We start from the raw sequence: 19699 nt of genomic DNA, 5'->3' as shown, positions 1-19699 counted from the left end.
TCTGGAGCGGATTGGAACCCGGAGTCAGGATTCGGGTAAATTGTGGTCGTTTGGCGAGCAGGTAATAGCTGTATTGCAGACTTGCGTTGTTTTCGCGTGGGATATTTAGGCTAGTCCGTGGCGGACGATGTTTGTAGTGCGCCGGCGGTATGAATTAACTGCCCAGATGGGACCGCCTTGGCCGTATTTGACATTCGTGCGCGCTAGCTCCCGATGCGATTTTCGTCTCCATTCCATCCGCCATGCCGACTGTTCTTTGTCACATTGGCTCTGCCGAGCTGGAGAGCGGGCGTGCTGAGATCAGAGTTAAAACCCGGCTGGAGTTGTGGAATCCGGTGAAATCCCGGATCCCGTCTCGGTCGGATCCTGTTATTTGTGTACATGCGGCGTGTTTGCATGTTCATAGGAGGCACCGTCCCTCCGAGCTTTCCAGTGAATTGGCACCGTCGTGTCAGACTGACCCCGCGCTGCAGCGCAAGATTTGCACGGTGCAGTTCGCTTCCACGGTCCACACGTTTTAGGACAGAGCATCTTTTCTAGCTCCTGTTTTTTTTTTCATCCATTGGTGTATCAAAGCCAAGTTTTTTGTTTTTGTTTTTTTTTTTGTCCCTGAACAATTTTAGGGTCTTTTAACCTTTTAATGTTTTCAAAGCGAACAGCTGCAAAGCTGTGCCAGTCTGTTGCATCAACAATTCAATAATTTTAATAAGGAATTACTGACTGCCCGTTGTACTCCTTATGCAATTAAACTGGTAGAATACAAAGGCATATGGTAAGGAGTTCCTGTGTTGTAGACGTGCGACATGACTTACAAAGAGCATTAGGCATAAGCAATTTCCCCCAGCTGATGCAAAACCACAGAATAGTTATATTAGTTATATAAGTTAATAGTTTTTTTAATGTCACTTTATCGCCTCATATCTGTCTGTGCAGATGTACTCAGAATGAAGTAGCAAGCTCGATCTTCCCAGTAGCTGGTGTCCTGCTTAAATGTAGGAGCCTGCAAGTATCAAACCTGGAATGGCTCAAATTGCTACACAGCTGGGGGGGTGATTTCCATCCCTGTAGTTTTGCATTGGCTAGATGATGTCTTTTCGCTTAGTTTGCAGGTCTGCAGAATGGCAGAGGAGCCGCCAGAGGAGTATGTCTGTAAGTACTGAAAAAATAAATACTTTTGTCCGTGCGCACAGCTAACCCAGCAAGCTTAGAAGAACTGTGTTTTATCTTTATTTTACTGGGTACTCCTTGGTGATTTTAAAACATTCTTTCCAGCCTCGTTTTCTTTCTCTCTATGCTTCGGCTTTTCCGACTTCTTTCTTCGGACTTCTGGCTAATGTCATCTCGGCCTTGGCTTGTCAGACACCCTGCTGTTCGCCTGCGGGCTGTACTGTCTGTCCTTTGAGTTGAAAGCAGTCGCTAGAATCCTGTTGCTTTCCCCGGCCTCTGTCAGGGTGCGATGACTGCGGACAGTACCACGACTCGGAGTGTCCTGAGCTGGGCCCTGTGGTGACCGTCAGGGACTCCTTTGTCTTGAGCCGAGCCAGGTGAGTAGAATTGCTCCTGAGGGTACTGGCCAGTACCGACCCTCTCTCTCGCTGTGCTCCTGAGGGTACTGGCCAGTACCGACCCTCTGTCTCGCTGTGCTCCTGAGGGTACTGCCCAGCCCTGACCCTCTCTCACACTGTCCTGAGAGTACTGCAGCTATATCACTCTACATCACTGGAGCTCAGCCTGGTCAATACCTGGATGGGAGACCTCCTGGGAAAGCTAAGGCTGCTGTTGGAAGAGGTTTCAGTGGGGCCAGTAGGGGGCGCTCACCCTGCAGGCTGTGTGGGTGCTTATGCCCCAGTACAGTGACGGGGACACCATACGGTTAAACAGGCACCGTCCTTCGGATGAGACATAAAGCCGAGGACCTGACTCTCTGTGGTCATAAAAAATCCCAGGGCGTTTCTTGAAAAGAGTAGGGGTCTAAAGAAATACTATAGGTTAATTGCCTGCTGGGAAAAAGTGTGTTTGTCTGCCCTGTGATGGACTTGCATCCCATCCAGGGTGTATCCTGCCTTAATCCCAGTGCTTATTTGGATAGGATCCGGCTCCCGCGCAATCCTGAGTTGGAAAGAGTTGTAAGAAAATGGATGGATGGATTCCTCTCACCACCTTCAGAGACTCTTGTGACCTGTTTGTGCCACAACATCGTGGCTGTAACTGCTGGCGTCACATGAGGGGGAGAGACATTATCAACCTCTCTTTTGTTTTTGCTGTTGTATTGAGGTTCAGGCATGTGATCAGCATCACTTGTATCTTAGGGTAGAACATGCATTCAAGCCAATAAACGAACACAGAGAGACGGGTTCATTCACTTCTTCATGCACACTGTTCAAGAGCGTAGGATGAGCACGGGGCTGAGAGACTTGCACCCGCCTGGGGGAGTGAGACAGTGTCGTTTTAACTTCGTTATGAATCGGGGTAAATACTCCCTTCGGGGAATCACTCTCGTCAGCACAGCTTAACGCGACACGAGGATGGTTTTGCTCATTAAAAATTTTACCTTTGCTACCGTTGGTAGCAAATTGTTTTTCCCTGCAGTCGCTGCCGTGCTCCCGAACTATTGATATGTGAAACGTACCGTGTGTGGCCTGATGGCTTTCCGACAGAGATCGCAGGAGGACCTCCTGAGGGACAGCGCCAGTTGAAAATAACCCGCTGCTTCTTCATGTCCTCCAGGGCCGTGCTGTTCCCCTGCTTTCTTGCTGTGGGACTCTGGCCTTCCCTCTCTTTCAACCTCCCTCCTGCTCCTCTGATTTGTAAACTGCAGGGCGCTGCACTGCATCTTCCTGTCTGCTTCTAATTAGACCCGACACCTGGCGCCGTTCCTCACAGGCAGCTCCAGACGAAGTGTGGGCCTTGTTGTGTGCGCACACGCTCTGCGTTCTTTCAGAAGAACCGCTCCTCTCTTTCCTCTCTTGTGAACCAGGCCCGTCGCGTTTATAGACATTTCATGAAGGATGAGCGTAGACGCTCATGTTGTATTTTCTTCAAGTTCTTTTTTTTTTTCTCAAGTCAGAACCGGCAGACAGCAGAGCAATTTTAAAACGTCCGGGTTAACCGAAAACCGGAAAGCTGGTGTTCAGATTGGCACAGGCCGTCACTTGTGTGCGGTTTAGACAATGTGTGATGTCACTGTCACCCTGTGCACAAAGGGGTATTATAAACTCAGCTATCTGAAACCAAATGGCTGGTCTTTATCAACGACTTATACCACATCAAAGCTCAGTGTCCTGAGGAAGCCTTTGGTTCCGTTTCTGCGGGGCCCAGAACGACTTGCTCTGTTCCCTGCGGCCCCAGGTCCTCCCTGCCGGACAGTCTGGAGATCAGGCAGGCCAGTGAAGGGCAGGAGGGGGTGTTCGCGCTGCAGCTGCTGGTGAAGAGGACGCGGTTTGGGCCCTTCGAGGCCAAGAGAGTGGCCCAGCTGGCCAAGGACGTGCCGTTCCCTCTCAAGGTGGGTCTGCGGCATCTGCACTTCACCTTCGAAAGACAGCAGCGTGCTCGGTGGGAGCGTCTCTGGCAGATTTAAGTGCGACTGCTGCTCTGGACTTGTGTTCCCCGCTATGTCCGTTTTGTATTTTAAGCTCCTGTATTAGATTATTTCTACCTGGACTTCCAACATTTTTCGTAGTGCCCTGTGCTGTGTGCGCACCCCATCTTGTTTCCTGTTGTTTTGGGCGTGTTTCTGGGAGGAAAGGAGAAATGGCCCGGAGGCTGTTTGAGCCCCCCGCTGGGCTCCACGTCCCGCCCCCTTCTCCTCCTAATCGCTGTGCGCCGGCAGGTCTTCCAAAAGGACGGCGCGGTGGCCTGCTTCGACACCGCCAACGAGGACGACTGTAACTGGATGATGCTGGTCCGGCCCGCCTCCGACTACAAGCAGCAGAACCTGAACGCTTACCAGCAGGACGATGAGGTCTACTTCAACACCTCCCAGGTACGGCGTCCCGTCCAGGCCGAGGGCTCGCAGGGAAGTGTCCCAGCCGCGGTCTCACTTGAGAGGAAGGGGGTGCACCGTGGTTCATCTGATGTGCGTGTACAGTAACATAGCAGGTGACAGCTGAGTTTGACTGCAGTGGACCCAGATCCTCTGCACGTCGGTTAGAGGTTTTGACTTAAAACACCCTTTTCCTTAAGGAAAAAAAGCAGCCCCTTCTGCTCCAGGAGGGACAGGAAAGCCTGACCTGTTGCCTGGCCTTGTTTCCCCTGGCAGGATGTTCAGCCTGGATCAGAGCTGAGGGTGTGGTATGGGGCCTTCTATGCCAAGAAGATGGAGAAGCCGGTCCTGAAGCCGCTGATCATATCATCTGCCACAGGTACCTGCGCAACACAGCTGTGTGGGAACGGGCGTGAACTCCCGGTATTCACCGCCTGGCAGCTCAACGCTGTGTGCGGTTTGGAAATTCGTGGCTTTGTTTTCACGCCCTCCCGCTCAGGGAAGTGGGCGCTGTGCAGCTGTGTTTTGTCACTGATGTTTATTTCACGAGGGTTCAAGAGGTCCATGAAGTTCAGCACGGGGGCATCACTGGACATTCAATATGTCCATCCATTTTCTGTCCACAATTCAGGGTCACAGGGGAGCTGGAGTCTATCCCAGCAAGCAACGGGCACAAGGCAGGGTGCACCCTGGACGGGACACCATGGACAGGGCAGACATAGACACGCACACATAATCCCAGAAACCAATTATCCTACCGGTATGTCTTTGGACTGTAGGAGGAAACGGTAGCACCCAGAAGAAACGCACGCAGACACGAGGAGAACATGCAAACTCCACGCAGACAGCACCGCAGGAATTGAAGCCAGGGCCCCAGTGCTGGGAGGCAGCACTGCTAACCCTTTGCCTCCATGCCTCTTGCGTTACATACATGGAACAAAACATGAACGTACTGTAGATAGCAGTGTCCACTGCTTTGATCCGTTTTTATTAAAAACAGAGTGTCCCCCACCTCACCTGCCCTATAATTTTCCTCCAGATGTTGCAACTTCACCCGCGAGGCTGGCTGGGGGTAGCGTGGTGAAGAGTGGGGCCACAGCGTCCCCACCCTGCGGAGAGACCGACCTCCAAGTCTCCCCAGACACAGGTGAGGCAGTGGGGAGGGGAGGCACAGGCGTCTTCTCTCAGCTGCTGTCGGAGAGGCAGCAGCTATTGGGAGCAAAGACGATGAGCTGTATTTTTGGCAGATCAGTTAAATGACAGCTTTTTGGATCATTTTATTATTAAAGGCAGTAAAACTTCCTCTCTCCATCACCTTCTCCTCCTGTGACTTTCTTAACAAATGTGTGGTCGTCGAAATTGTAATTAACGCGGGTTTGCACAGACAGCTGCCCTGTGTTTTTAATTTTCAGCAAGTACACGTTTTGACTTGACTGCAGAGCTTGCTTTACCGAGTGTCTGAAGCTGTTGGACAGAACGTGTTTCGTCTGCGGGGCTGATTCGCTGGGGCAAGGAGACGTGTCCTGCAGCGCAGTGACATGCTCATGCCTGATGCTCTGTTCGTTTCCTCAGCTGCCCAGGGCGGCTCCGCACAGCAGCTGGAGTGTAACCAGTGGACCTGCAAGCTGTGCTCGGCTGTGTTCCTGGAGCCGCATCTTCTCACAGGTGAAGGGCTCTCCAGAACAGTTCAAAGGCCCATCCCCAGAAAAGAACATTATCTTTATCCCAGTCAATTCACCAGTCAGAAATCACTGCACTTTTTACTGCAATTACTACCTCGCAGGTATTCTCAAAGCACATGGTTCTACATACAGGTGTATGCAGAATTCTTGGGCGGCTCCCCTGGTCAAACTGCATGTTTCACTGAGTGCCTAAGGGCAAAGAAGTTAAGGGTGCCCAAACGTTTGCACATGCCACTTTCACTGTTTTATTTCTTTTTCAATCTGTTAAATTCAACAAATAAATAGTCATTGTGTATTAAAATGTGCAGAAATGTCAGTAGGGACTGCTTTGAGACATCTATGCAGCGGTGAAGACCTTTTCATTTGGGCTCTTATCAGTGAACCAAGCTTCAAGGCAGAAATCGGCTCCGGCCTACTGCTCCATTTTTTTTTTCCCGTTTTGTTCTTCTCTTGGCTTCAGAGCATCTGCTGAGTCACCTGCAGGAGGTCAAAGTGGTGCCCCAGCCCTCGGGGGACCCCACTGTCCAGCAGGAAGAGAAAGGGGCGCCACCCGACCCCCTGCTGCTCCCCGAGGTCACCCCCGCCCCTTCGGACCCCAGGAAAAAGCAAGCACGCGTACGGAAGCCCAAAATGCCCAAAATAGGCCCCACGCCGCTCCAGTCGCAGGCGAACGTGAGCAGAGGTCAGTGGGTGAATTTTGTGACGTTGTTATGCGTGACTGCAAGTCGGCTTCAGGAAAAAAAAAATGGAATTTTTATTCTTTTCTTAATCCTGGGCAATAGCAGAGCTCCTTTATGTTTTGTCATCTCTATCATTTAATCGCGCCTTGACCTTTCAGAGGTGTAAGAGGTGTTGCTCTGTCTGTTTTCAAAGCCTGCGGCCTTGCAGCGGTCCCGCCGGCCGTCCCCATCGAGCAGGTCCTCAGTGCCATGCCTCCGGACGTCGGGCTGGCGCTCCTCCAGGCTCCGGACATCGTGATTGGCGAGGACGGCGTGCCCGGCAAGCTGCAGAGGATGACCCGCACCCTGCTGCCCACTGGGAAGTAAGAGCTCCCGAAGCCTCCGAGCCGCGGCCTTCCGGGTCAATGAGACAGGTCGTCCTGGGCGAGAGAGAGAATTCCCCTGTCTTCCACACCCCGCCACACTGCTGCAGCGTCAGGAAATCCAGACACAACGCAGGAAGTGACATCACTTGGTCCAGCGGTAGTCTATCCCTGCGGTGGTATCTCGCAGTCTGATCAGTCTCATCCACACGCGAGGGGCTTTCGGCTCATCCGGGCTGCATTGGCGCAAGCCATGAAAGTGTTTGCCTTCGTAGCGCTCCTTTTGATAAACAGAAAAGCCTGAATAAAAACTCCTATTTACCACGCGTCCCAGTTCTGCCTTGTACAGGATAGTAGGAACTCGCCTGCGAGAGGCAATCACCGAGTCTCTCTTCTCCTGACGCAGGCCTGGCATCCGGAAGAGATTCATGAGGCAAGGAGGGGACCACAAGCGAGTCTATCAGTGCAGCCTATGCAACAAGGTCTTCCAGAACAGCAGCAACCTCAACCGGCACATTCGTTCCCACGGTAACGCGGCCTACTCCACCCTGCCTCCTCCTCACTGCCACTTCCTTCAGACTCTTTTATGCCCGACTGCGACTCAAATATTTTGTAATTATATGTGGAGCCAGGGAACAGAATGAACAGGCTGGGGAACGGAGAGGTCAGGAGGGGTTACAGGAAGTGACAAGGGACTGGAGACAGACTGGGGGAGAGTATGGTAAATACAGCCTTAGGTAAGAACCAGTGTTTTGATATGCATCCGTGGAGCTACTTGGAACCAGTGGAGGGAAAAGCCCCAGTGTGTAGGCACCGTAGAGTGCTTTCTCTGAGCTTTGAAGATTTGAACAGGTAAATGGAGGATGTATTATTGTCTGATACATCATGTTATTGGTGTTACAGTTGCACGTTTTTCTTGGAACTAAATTACTCTGTAGGTTATTGACTGTGTATTGAAAAGGATTTGTTACCTAAACTGGGTACCTAATACAGCCAACAGCCATGTAGAGCTTTTGTGATGAACTTTTGTGATTTGCGATTCATCATCCAGCTGTTTGCGTTTTTGAGTATTACGTGTCGCTTGTCCTGGACACGGGTTTAACCCGGATACTGATGTGGACTGGCCGGTGTTTTCTTTTCTTTCCCTTCCTGCAAGGCGACAAACTTTTCAAATGTGACGAATGCGACAAGATGTTCAGCCGGAAAGAGAGCCTGAAGCAGCACATCTCCTACAAACACAGCAAGAACGAGGTAGGACTGCCACCGGAGAAGGTCGCCTCCGAGCCACTGCCTCTTTTTATTAATAACAACCTTGCGCACACAAACATCCCGGGAAGACTATCAGATATCCTCCCCTCGGGAATTTGAGCCCCACTTCTGCGGCGATGTGATCCGCACGAGATGAGAGACCTAGACCTTGTTGTTTGCTCACTGTGCCTTTCTGGTTTTCACACAACGGTCTGTTTTGTTGTGAACTCTCGCCCCCAGGCGGACCTGGAGTACAGGTACAAGTGTGCCACCTGTGAGAAGGCCTTCAGAGTGGAGAATGCCTTGAAGTTCCACAACTGCAGAACAGGTGTAGGAATCTGTGAAAGTTTGCATTTTTCTATTTCCCCCCTTTTTTTTTCCTTGGGACATTTCTGGATGTATCTGTTACATTATTATGTATCATGCAGTTGTACAAATATTGCATTTGTACTGTTTCCTGTGTGTCTTTTCCTGCATCATCACTGTGTTCCTTTCCATAGTAGACCCTGACTGTTTCTTGGCAATGCGTCAAGAAACTGGTGCCAGACCCGACACTAGAGGGTTCTGTAGAACTATCACAGTTGTCAGTAGTAGAAAGACGTTTTTTTTGTTTCCTATAAAGGAGGGACACCTTTGAGTAGCTGATAAGAACAAGATTTTGGTGCAAAATGCACAGAGCGATAACATCTTTCAGAGATGCAGGGGTTTAGGAGTGACCGGTGTGACCCTTTGGCACTGAAAAGGGAAGTGTTTTGCTCGTGAAGGCGTGGGGTTGGCTCAGCTCAGGATGGTCACCCCCCGGCTGCCCGGCTCCTCTCCCCCCAGACGACAAGACCTTCCAGTGTGAGATCTGCTCCCGCTTCTTCTCCACCAACAGCAACCTGTCCAAGCACAAGAAGAAGCACGGCGAGAAGCTGTACGCCTGCGAGATCTGCAACAAGATGTTCTACAGGAAAGACGTCATGCAGGACCATCAGAGGAGGCACATCGTGGGTGAGCCGGGAGAGGCCTCGGGGAGGCTGGGGGCAGATCCGTGCCTGCAGGGATGCGGGGTAGCTCTCTAGCCGCAGGTGCCCCACTGTCGCTGGGGTACGGGCAGGGCTGGCGGGAGGTTTACTGCAGATGTTCACAGCCGTCTCTGCGACTCCTCTCCAGGTCCCAAACACATGAAGCGGGAGGAGCTGGAAGCGAACGGTGAGGAGGGCACGAAGTACAGGAAGGAGCCCTCGGCGTGTCCCATCTGCGGAAAGGTGGGCCAACGCATTGCTAGCTTCGGCTCGGCACGGCACGGCGTCCACACTTTGCAGTGCCGTACATTTTGTTTTTGGTGCTCTGTAGTGTGACTGACGAGTGCAGACAAAATTACCAAATCTAGATAGACTGCAAAACCTTCTGATGTCCTTTCCCTTAACCCCCCCTTTTTTAAATTGCATTATTTCCCATTGATTTTGCTCGCTTCCGCAGCTGGCGATATAGTTGGGGTACATTTTTTATTTCAGTCCACTAGGTGGCAACATTACTCAGAGAGAGGAACACGCATAGCTGTTGCAGCAGAGCAGCGCTGAACAGTGCTTGAAGTCACCTCTTTTTCTGCGGTATTGCTACCCATGAGTTGGAGTCGGGGTCAACACTTTCTTAGCTTTGTTCACCTAAAGAAGAAGATTGCTGGAAAATTGTTTGCAGCCTGATTCCACGCTTTTCAATTGATTGTCCTCTTTACTGGCGCCGCACGCGCGTACAAGTCCACCGGGGGCTTGTAGCAGGCTGCAGCCGCGCCTTGCCGTGTCATGACCCACTCTGCTCTGCCGCTGTGGCTGCCAGGTCTTCTCCTGCAGGAGCAACATGAACAAGCACCTGCTGACCCACGGCGATAAGAAGTACACCTGTGAGATCTGCGGCCGCAAGTTCTTCCGCGTCGATGTCCTCCGGGACCACATTCACGTGCACTTCAAGGTAGGAGCCCAGGAGAGGCTTTCTGTGAGACTCGCATCTCGTGCAGCGACTTGCAGAGCTCAACGCCAGTTTTCAGGAGCTTGATTCTCCCCTACAAAGGCATGAGGGAACCCTGTCTGAACCAATAATCGTCTTTCATGGATTCCTTGAGTTGTTGTACCGCAGCTTTGCCTCAGGGGGTGGGAATTTTGTGTTTCCTGTTTTTTATTAGTATTTTTAACAAGAGTGGCAGTATCTTTCTTCAGACGTCTGCATTTGTAGGCCTCTCTGTGGTGTTAAGATAGTGTGGAAGAGCTTCAGTGAAGAGCCGGATGAACATGCAGGAGCGCTTGCAGCTGGAAGTGTCTCGCGTTGTTCCTGGGGGTGGGGGGGGGGAACAGGCTGTGTGGGACCCTGGTGGTGTTGGCGTGACCCGCCCTTCCCTCCCTCCCTCCCTCCCTCCCTCCTGCAGGACATCGCCCTGATGGACGAGCAGCAGAGGGAGCAGTTCATCAGGAAGATCGGCATCTCGGTGGACGACAGCGACGGCAACTCGGACGAGGAGGAAGTGGAGGACGACCCCGACCTCCACAAGTACAGCTGCAAGAAGTGTCAGGTGAGCCGAACCCCCAGATATCAGAAAAGGGGGATCCCGGGACCAGCGTGTCCTCTGCAGACCCCACTAAGGAAAGGCCACGTCCTGTAAGAGGGGAATAAAACAAGCGGCCTGCGGTCCCATCCCGGTGAGAGATGGCGTGACGTGCGTCTTGTCTCCTGCGTCCCTAGGTGACCTTTGCAAAGGGCAGGGACTACCTGCGGCACATCATGGACCTGCACAAGGAGAGGGGCTACGGCTGCATCATCTGCAACCGCCGCTTCGCCCTCAAGGCCACCTACAACGCGCATCTCGTCATCCATCGCGAGCAGCTGCCCGACCCAGCGGTGCAGCGGTGAGGGGGGCAGAGGGAGGCCAGACGTCATGCCTGGTTTCAGTCAGTGGGTGTGTGTGGGGGCTGCTTTTATAAGACTGTCGGCATGTGTGAATGGTTTGCTTCTCCCAGTCTCCCGAACTCTTATCCTGGTCTTCACCACCTGAAGTAGTGTGAGAAGCCTTAGACTGCTGTTCATTGTTGTTATTGAAGCAGCCTTAGTCTGAAGTCATCGGGATCCTCTGTATGCTTTATGGATCTGAGCATCCCAGTGTATCACACCCACGGCTACCTTCATAATGATTTGGATTTACGGAAGCCCTCAGGGTCATCATCGGTGCCTGATGATCAAAGAAGCAAAAGCGAATCTCAGCTGAGCTTCGTCGTCTTGCCCTTTCAGGTACATCCATCCATGCGAGATCTGCGGACGGATTTTTAACAGCGTTGGCAACCTGGAAAGACACAAGATCATCCACACAGGTGGGCTGTCGGTGGTGGGTGGTGGTAGCGTGGTAGTTTGTGTGATCGCACACAGGGCTCCAGTCCGCAATGTACTGGACCGATGACAGCTGCTTGTGAATCACTGTTTGAATTAACTATGGAACGAAAGAACTGTCCTGTGTTGCTGATCTCCTTAGCTTGTATCCCCTGTAGGTCTGAGACCTTAGCTCATCCAAGTGAAAAGAGATTTGTGGTTTCCTTTCGGTTGGGAAAGATCGAAAAGCTGCATCGAAATGTTAAATACTGCTAAAAAATTATCCTGTGCTTGTGAAGAGGAACTTTCTAAACATGGTTAAGCTCTGTGCATGCTGAAGACGTGAGACACACCCGTTGTGTGGAGAATTCACAAGAGTGACAGTGTGGCATTACAGAAGGCGAGACCAATCTCTCAAAAATCACATTATATTACATATTAGTAAGGTGATTCTGATATTAGCTATAAATACATATGCAGGAGTCTCTCCCCCCTCTCTCTCTTAAACACTTAATTGATAGTAATTTAGGGGGATGTTCTGAGGTATAAAAACTGCTTGGAATATGATTTTGGTGTGGCTGTTATTGTCCCCAAAACAGCGGGGCCATTTTCTTATGAAATATACGCATTTTGAATCTTTGATTAACTGCACTGTGACTTGCCGACATTACAGTACAAGAGACAAAGCAGAAATCGCTCCTGTGATTACATGTTCGTGTAGCATCTGGATGAAAGAGCTGCATCCTGTCTGATGTGTCTGAGGACCCGAAAGTAAAGCATTGTGACTCTGCTACAAAGATAATCTCATAGACTCTTCTGCTGAAGCTTTGTGGTGAAGTGTTTTGCCGCCACACTCGGGTTTAAAGTGCTCTGCCCGGCCCTGCAGCAGCCCTGAGCCTCACCCTTGCTCCCCGTCTGTCTCCCCGCAGGAGTGAAGAGTCACAGCTGTGATCAGTGCGGGAAGTCGTTTGCCAGGAAGGACATGCTGAAGGAGCACCTGAGGGTCCACGACAACATCCGGGACTACCTGTGTGCTGAGTGCGGCAAAGGTACTGCCCCTTCCAAACCCTTCTGCTGCCCCACGCCACACAGCGCGATGAGGAGGACTGAGCAGCAACTGCAGAGAAACTCTCAGTGCTGCTGCAGGTCATGAGAGGAGGACAGATGAAGCTAACAGGTTTACCTCGTCTCTCTCTCACTTTTCTGAGGACAGCAGCAGGCTTTTATGCTTGAAGATGGGCAAAATTTCCCATACAGAAACAGGCATTTTTATGAATGGTCAGTTACAGCTTGTTACCATATATGGTGTAGACAAGATCAGAAGGTTAGGCAGTCAGGCCAGCCTTGGTTAATTAACCAAGACCCCTAATTAGCTAAGACCCCTGTTCCCTTTCATGTTGCTGAGTCAAGTGTAGGATGCATGGGTTCCACCTCCACACAACAGACCTTGGAGACATGTATGCCAGCTGGGAGTGTACAAAACAGTATAACAGTTCTTGAGGGCTTAATTGTTAACTCCTGACAGGCATAGGTTCCTTCATATCCAGATCACTTTGAGATTCTTTCAGTGCCACAGCACATGAGAGCTTGAGAGGAAACCTGCCAGGGTGGTGTTGCCTTAAGACTTCAGCCTGCAGCTCTCTCCCTGTTCCTGTGGCTAGGAATGAAGACCAAGCATGCCCTGCGTCATCACATGAAGCTGCACAAGGGCATAAAGGAGTACGAGTGCAAGGAGTGCAACCGCAAGTTTGCACAGAAGGTCAACATGCTGAAACACTACAAACGACACACTGGTGAGCCTAAACCTGAGCCAGCTGATACACACTGTCTCACACCCCCAGCGCAGCTACAGACTCCAGCTCTGCAGGGACAGTGGCTTTGTGCAAGAGCGAGGCTGTCTGAATGATTTTTAAAGCACGAAGTCGTGTTCTTGACATGCATTGTAAGGACCAGGACCTCCTGTGAACGTCAGCTGTTTCTGAAGGAGGCATTGAAGGGCCTCTGACTTCTGTGATAGAGTGTGTCACGAGAGGGTCCTGTGATGATCTTATGTGTTTGTGAGCCAGGCCCAGCCTGCGAGACAGTCGCCTGCTTCTTCTCGCAAGTAGATATCAGCGGTGCTCCATATTCCTGGAGAATTCCCTGTGCTTGGAAAGCCTGCGATCTAGTCTTCCAGTAACACAGCAGGCCATAGTAGTCTCCCAACAGCTGACATTATAGGACCTTACAAAATTGTTTAGCATAACCATTGGAACACTCTTCCGCTTTCACAAGCCTTCCAATCACTTGTTTCCTTTCCAGCTCCTTGTTTCCATCACAGGCTGCTTGTAAAGCATAAGAATGGTTGCAGATGAGAGGAGGCCATCAGAATCTCCTCCAGCTGCTTCCTGAAAGAAGTCAAGGTTGCAGCTTGAGCAGCATGGTGGATAGCTTGTTCCATACTTCTGCCACCTTTAGGATGATGGAGTGCCTCCTGTTCTGTTTGAAATGTACTTCCATGTAGTTTCCACCTGTGCCCTGTGTTTCACTGTTTGTTCTGTAGACGCACTCTAGGCTGACACTGTCAAGTCCTTTGAGGATTTGGAAAAACAGGTTTCATGTACCCTCGTAGTCTTGACTGTTGGAGACTAAAAAGGTTCCATTCCTTGGCCATGGTAGTGCTGTGTGTCAGATGTGTCAAATGTGAAAATAATAATGAAAGTATTCTCCCTCTTTGCAGGAGTAAAGGACTTTATGTGCGAGCTGTGTGGCAAGACATTTAGTGAGAGAAACACCATGGAAACACACAAGCTGATCCACACTGGTATGTTACTTGCATGACATTTCATTGGATGTCTTTGAGTGGAAATCTCCCAAAAAGCTAAATAATAATCTTCTGCTAAAAACTTGTCTCAGCTACACCCTACCAACACTTAGTGTCAGGAATATCAATACTGTACCTCATTAAGGAGGAGAGCCATTATTGATAATACTCAGCTTCCTAAACTTTATAAATGTTAGGGGTTTGAAATGACAGCATTTATGCAGAAATGAATAACATAACAGCAATTATACAAGGGCCTTAGAGAAAAGAGACAGAGTAAGGTTTGTATACTGAGCAACAAAAGTATCTTGTTGCTCTGTTCATACATGAATGTTTTTAGAAAAATAAAGCATACAGGTTTTTTTTATCAAGTGCTTTTGGTGTCTTTTCGGTCAAACACTCATTACTGAGAAACACTAATGACTTTGCTACATCATTGCGAGAGTGCGACGGTATTGATCAATTTGAAATGGAGTAAGAATCGAGGAAGAAACAGGCGGAAAGATTCGATTATTATGTTGGTGTACAGAAGATTGTGAATATGTAGATTCAGTCTAAAGGACCACCGTCTGCTGTGAAGACCGGAATAAAAGGCCTTCATGCACCAGGGTGTTGGAGGCTGGATTATGTCCGTGCACTGTTGCTGCCTGTGTAGGGGGTTCACCTTTTAAAGTGTCTATTAATAATAATACTTCGTAATTCTTTTTCTTCTTTTCTGTCTTTCCTATGTTTAAAGACATGACGTGTTTTTTTTACATGAGCACTTCAGTTTTGCAGTTTTGCTACGTTTTTTGTGCAGTATCGTTATGTGGATTGCATGGATTGCACACAACTTGTAAAACCCGGGGGGTGTTTTATGTATCGCACTGGCCAGAGGAGAATCTGCACAGCGTGCGGGCGGTCAGGCAGGTTCTGGCCCTGACTCTTTCTGTGGCTTTGTCGCGGTCCGCAGTGGGGAAGACCTGGTCGTGCCTGGTGTGCGACAAGAAGTACGTGACGGAGTACATGCTGCAGAAGCACGTCCAGCTGACCCACGACAAGGTGGAGGCGCAGAGCTGCCACCTGTGTGGGACCAAGGTGTCCACTAGAGCCTCCATGAACCGCCACATGCGCCGCAAGCACCCGGAGGTGAGCCAGAGGTCCACCGTCTGCAGCCAGGCAGGACTCGGCAGGGGGCCTCAAGCTGCAGGCTCACGGGCGCGGGTTCGCCGTGGGGCCCCTGTCTTTTGGGAATCCGGGACAAGCAGCCCCACCACGCCACGTTGCTTGAAGCTGCTTCGATAACTCGTTCCAGCTGCCACAGCCCTGTGGGTGATGGGCCAGGTTCTGCTCCTTCGTAATGGAGAAAGAAGTAGGCTTTTTCAGCTGAACACACCCTTTAAAACCGGCGTCTCAGAGCTGTTTCTCTTCTAAATCTAGGTCGTAACCGTGAGAATTGACGATTTGGAACAGTTTCAGGATGCTACGACCATCGATGCCTCCACCATCAGTATTGTACAGGTTAGTGGTGCCGGCTGTGAGATCCTTGCACGCAGCAGACACCAGCTTGGCTGTTCTCTTGATCCATGTGTCAGTGTGCTTGTACGATATCCATATCCCTCAGTGGGAGCGTGGCTAGGGCGATTCTGCGCCGGCTACAGGAATGCTCATATCTGTTCCCAGCCGGTTGTTCTGACCCAGCTCGTCCTCTTGTCCTTCCGCAGCCCCCGCTGGCTCTGGACAAGGAGCAGCTGCCGGGGGAGAAGCCGCCCAGGCCCCCCAGGCCACCCAAGAAGAAAGTGAAGCACGTGGAGGAGGCGGAGCTGCCCGACTCGGATGACCCCGCCTACGGCGAGTTCACCGGCAAAGGGACGTTCACCGCCGCCGGGGGCGACGAGACCAGCTCCGCAGTGCAGAGCATCCAGCAGGTCAGGCTTACTCCGTGACCCTGACAAGGCCAGACCCCACTGTCTAACCCCCTGCTAACATTAGGCACTGTAGCCAAATGGCTGAGTTTCCTGAATCATTAAAGGCCAGCAGCCATATCACTTTGCAACTCACAACTGGCACCCACTGAAGCTCAGCAGGTGTGAGCCTGGTCAGTACCTGGATGGGAGACCTCCTGGGAAAAACTAAGGTTGCTGCTGGAAGAGATGTTAGTGGGGCCAGCAGGGGGCGCTCACCCTGCAGTCCATGTGGGTTCTAATGCCCCAGTATAGTGACAGGGACACTATACTGTTAACGGGCGCCTTTCTCAACCTTTGGATCAGACTAAAACCGAGGTCCTGACTCTCTGTGATCATTAAAAATCCCAGGGCGTTTTTCGAAAAGAGTAGGGGTGTAACCCGGGCGTCCTGGCCAAATTTCCCATTGGCCCTTACCAGTCATGGCCTCCTAATAATCCCCTATGAATTGGCTACATTATACTCTGCTCTCCTCCCCACTGAGAGCTGGTGTTTGGTGAGTATACTGGTGCACTATGGCTTCCGTCGCATCATCCAGGTGGGGCTGCACATTGGTGGTGGTGGAGGGGAACCCCCATTACCTGTAAAGCGCTTTGAGTGGAGTGTCCAGAAAAGTGCTTTATAAGTGTAAGCAATTATTAAGGCACAAGCAACTGGATGAGCAAAGCTAGTCAAAAGGCCTCCTTTATCTGTAGGCTTTCTTATCTTATCCCCGTTTCCACTGTTTGCTGCTGTGTCTAACTCCCCAGAGAGCTGGCCACCTGGCTGAATCAGAAAAGTGACCTATCGTCTTTAGGAAACTGAGGCTCCGCGCTGTTTCCTCCGGCCCTCTGTCAGGAATACCTTCAGTTCTCAGTGTTTGTGCTGCTATCACAGCCTTGATTCTCCCTAATGTTCTTGTTTAGGTGGTGGTTCTGGCGGACCCTAGCGTGACCACCTCGTCCCCTCCCTCCAGCTCGGTGGGGCTGACCAACATCACCGTCACGCCCATCACGACCCAGGCTGCGGCCCAGTTCACCAGCCTGCAGCCCGTGGCGGTCAGCCACCTGGCCCCCACCGACCGCCCGCTCACCTTGGACAGCTCCATCCTCACCGTGACCTTCGACGCGGTCAGCGGCTCCGCCATGCTGCACAACCGGCCCGCCGAGCTCCCCGCCGACGCGGGGGCCTCCGGCCAGTCGGTGGCGCACTTCATCAACCTCACCACCTTCGTCAACCCCATCGCGCACCCGCTGGAGCAGCCCGCGCTCGCCTGGAGGTCGGTCGCGCCCGCCGAGGGGAGCCCTGGCGCCCCGGCCACTGAAGCGCCCCAGGACGCCCCCTCACAGTCCGACACCCCCCAGCAACAGGCTGAGCAGCAGCCTCAGACCCAGGATCAGGCGCAACCGCAGACCCCAGCTCAGCAGCAGATGTACAGCTACTAGCCTCTTGCACCAGGTGGGGGGGATCCGTGGCCCGGCCATCGCCGCCAGCCTGGCCCGAGGACCGAAACTGGAGATGAAGATGCTTGTCAAATCCAGCCAGAGGAAAATCAGGCCGTTCGGTGGCGTTTGTGCCATCACCTGGTACAATCAGTGCACAGGGGAGGTGCCATCACTTAATAGCAATTTGCAACACTGTGATTACCCAAGACTTAAATCGATTTCCGTTTCCACCTTCGAGGCTCGGAAAGAAATAAGTGAGGTGTCACCTGCAGCTGAAGACTCCTGGTGTGGGTCGCTTTAAGGGCAGCTTGGGTGCACAGTGTGCTGTTTAAACTGGAAACTGTAGAACTGTAAAGTCTTGTTCTTTTACATGCATGCCTTCCTTTAAAGGAAACCGAGGGCGTTATGTGCTCCAGGACAGTCCAGGGCAGATCCAGAGGGAGGGATCAGTGAAGGGAATGTTTCTCTATGGGATAGGGAAGCAAGCCGTAATCGTGCTCTTCAGAACCCCCAGTTCCGATGGGAACCGTTGTCTTCGGCAGCGTCTCAAACAAGTCATTGAAATTCCAAAGCACCTTATCGAAAGCAGCAAACAGGATGCCTGACCTTGGTAAGGCACTTCTTTAGCTTTCATACTAGATTTACATTCCAGAAGCCCAGCTTGATCAGCCTGGCAGTGGCTCAGACTGCTCGTTCCTGTAGATTACATGTGCAGAAGCCCAAGCCCCCCCCCCCCCCCCCACGCAAAATGCTAAATGGTTTAGAATGAAATATTCGACATACGTGTCCCTTTGGAGCACACGCAACCCTAGCTGATCTGCACGCAGAAACGATGCGGTAACAAAGGTAGAGTAGCACAAGTAAGTTTCTTTTCCCATCTGCCTTCATTTTCCTGAACGCTGTTCCATGCTCCCCTGATGCATAATCCCAGATGCTGTAGAGGCACATGGAAATGTGGGGTGATTAGAAAAAAAAAAGACTTTGTTGTATTGTCGTTGCTAGGAGCATATCTATATGTTAGCACCCTCGGCAATAGGATGACATATGAGCCAAGGAGAGTACCCAAATGAAATTGTATGTAAAACAAAAAGTCATTTCAGTGTGTCTTTATCCAACCGTTAATGGCATGGCAAAGGAAGAAAGGATATACGCTAGTTGTTACAAAACCAAGGAATTTGTGGGTTCAGTAGTGCCCCTTGCCTGGGTAAATTGTTGTACATCATTTTTACCTCCACAGCTTCGTCCTGTTCTTAAAACTGCCCCCCCCCCCCCCCAGGGCCGGGAAGGGTGTGGTGAACGTTTTGTGCTTTGCGGGATATTCTCACAAGAAGAGAAGAAGACTGTGTGAGGTTCCACCAATTCCTTAATTCCTCCCGAGTGTATGGTTAGCCACGAATTCAGAGTCCGTTTAACTGGGGGGGGGGGGGAAATAGAATTTCTTCATCAGCTTTAATTGTACTGAACTCTGTCGAATGAATGTGAAAACATTGTGAGCTGCTATCTGTTTTTCTAAAGGAGGATCTGATGGAAGTGTGAGGGAAACGCGTTTTAATAGCGAAGTCCATAAATGTGGAACAGTACATAGTTATGACAATGTGGCTGTATGGGACTGAGCAGAGTTCTTGTCAATGAAGCAGAATTCAAATGTATATGAATATTTAGACATTTTTTTACAAGTGGACTTTGGTATGAATTTTATTTTTCTTTTAGACCCTTAATATGTATTCAGTTTAACCAGTTTATAAAAAAAACAGCCCCTTTTCTGTGTTCTGTAATATTTTCCTTTGAATCTATAATATCTATAATGCAATATTATGAAAGGTTTCTTATTCCTACATTAATAGCTTAGTGAAGGGGTAAAATCAATCATAATCATCAGAAATACAACTGTTTTTAGTATATTTTATGTCACACAGAAGTAACACGTATATACCTAATGTTTTGTAGAATGTGGGGTAATACGATCAGCAGGTTCCAACAATAAATTAGATGGTTTAAACTTCTCACTCTCTTAATTTGAGAATAATACATGATTACAGTTACCTTCAATAAAAGGCTTTTGGATACTTTAAAGACTTGGTATGGATTCCATTATTTTAAAAAAAAACGCAATGGCGACTTCTATCATGAAAGAGTTTTTGTTTGTTTTTTTCATCCATGCCCAGGGATTTAAATTCCAAGTCATCTCAACAACCTGAACCATTTCATTATTGACTTACTGGGACCACAGCTGCCCCCA

At 50.5% G+C, this 19699-nt stretch overlaps 1 protein-coding gene across 2 annotated transcripts; it reads left to right on the top strand.

The window, feature by feature from the left end:
- The first annotated feature begins 13 nt into the window (after positions 1-13).
- On the top strand, positions 14-19533 carry prdm15 (PR domain containing 15). 2 transcript variants are annotated; one of them, XM_088922389.1, is made up of 26 exons: positions 14-61; positions 1103-1149; positions 1451-1544; positions 3349-3502; positions 3830-3982; positions 4259-4361; positions 5022-5129; positions 5555-5647; positions 6125-6346; positions 6538-6706; positions 7113-7234; positions 7863-7957; positions 8195-8282; positions 8780-8947; positions 9110-9204; positions 9776-9907; positions 10359-10502; positions 10673-10836; positions 11216-11295; positions 12220-12339; positions 12952-13083; positions 14010-14093; positions 15046-15221; positions 15513-15593; positions 15797-16000; positions 16942-19533. In XM_088922389.1, the coding sequence occupies exons 2-26, from the start codon at positions 1119-1121 to the stop codon at positions 17458-17460; spliced, it is 3531 nt and encodes a 1176-aa protein (XP_088778515.1). In that variant the 5' UTR covers positions 14-61; positions 1103-1118; the 3' UTR covers positions 17461-19533. The 2 variants fall into 2 exon arrangements, with proteins under 2 accessions (XP_088778515.1, XP_088778516.1); XM_088922390.1 differs by lacking the exon at positions 5555-5647.
- Positions 19534-19699: the final 166 nt, after the last annotated feature.

The sequence above is a fragment of the Atractosteus spatula genome, chromosome 7, assembly GCF_055471065.1.
Source record: "Atractosteus spatula isolate fAtrSpa1 chromosome 7, fAtrSpa1.hap1, whole genome shotgun sequence".
Taxonomy (NCBI): domain Eukaryota; kingdom Metazoa; phylum Chordata; class Actinopteri; order Semionotiformes; family Lepisosteidae; genus Atractosteus; species Atractosteus spatula.
The sequence above is the reverse complement of the archived record's forward strand: the minus strand, read 5'-3'. Positions and strand labels throughout refer to the sequence as shown.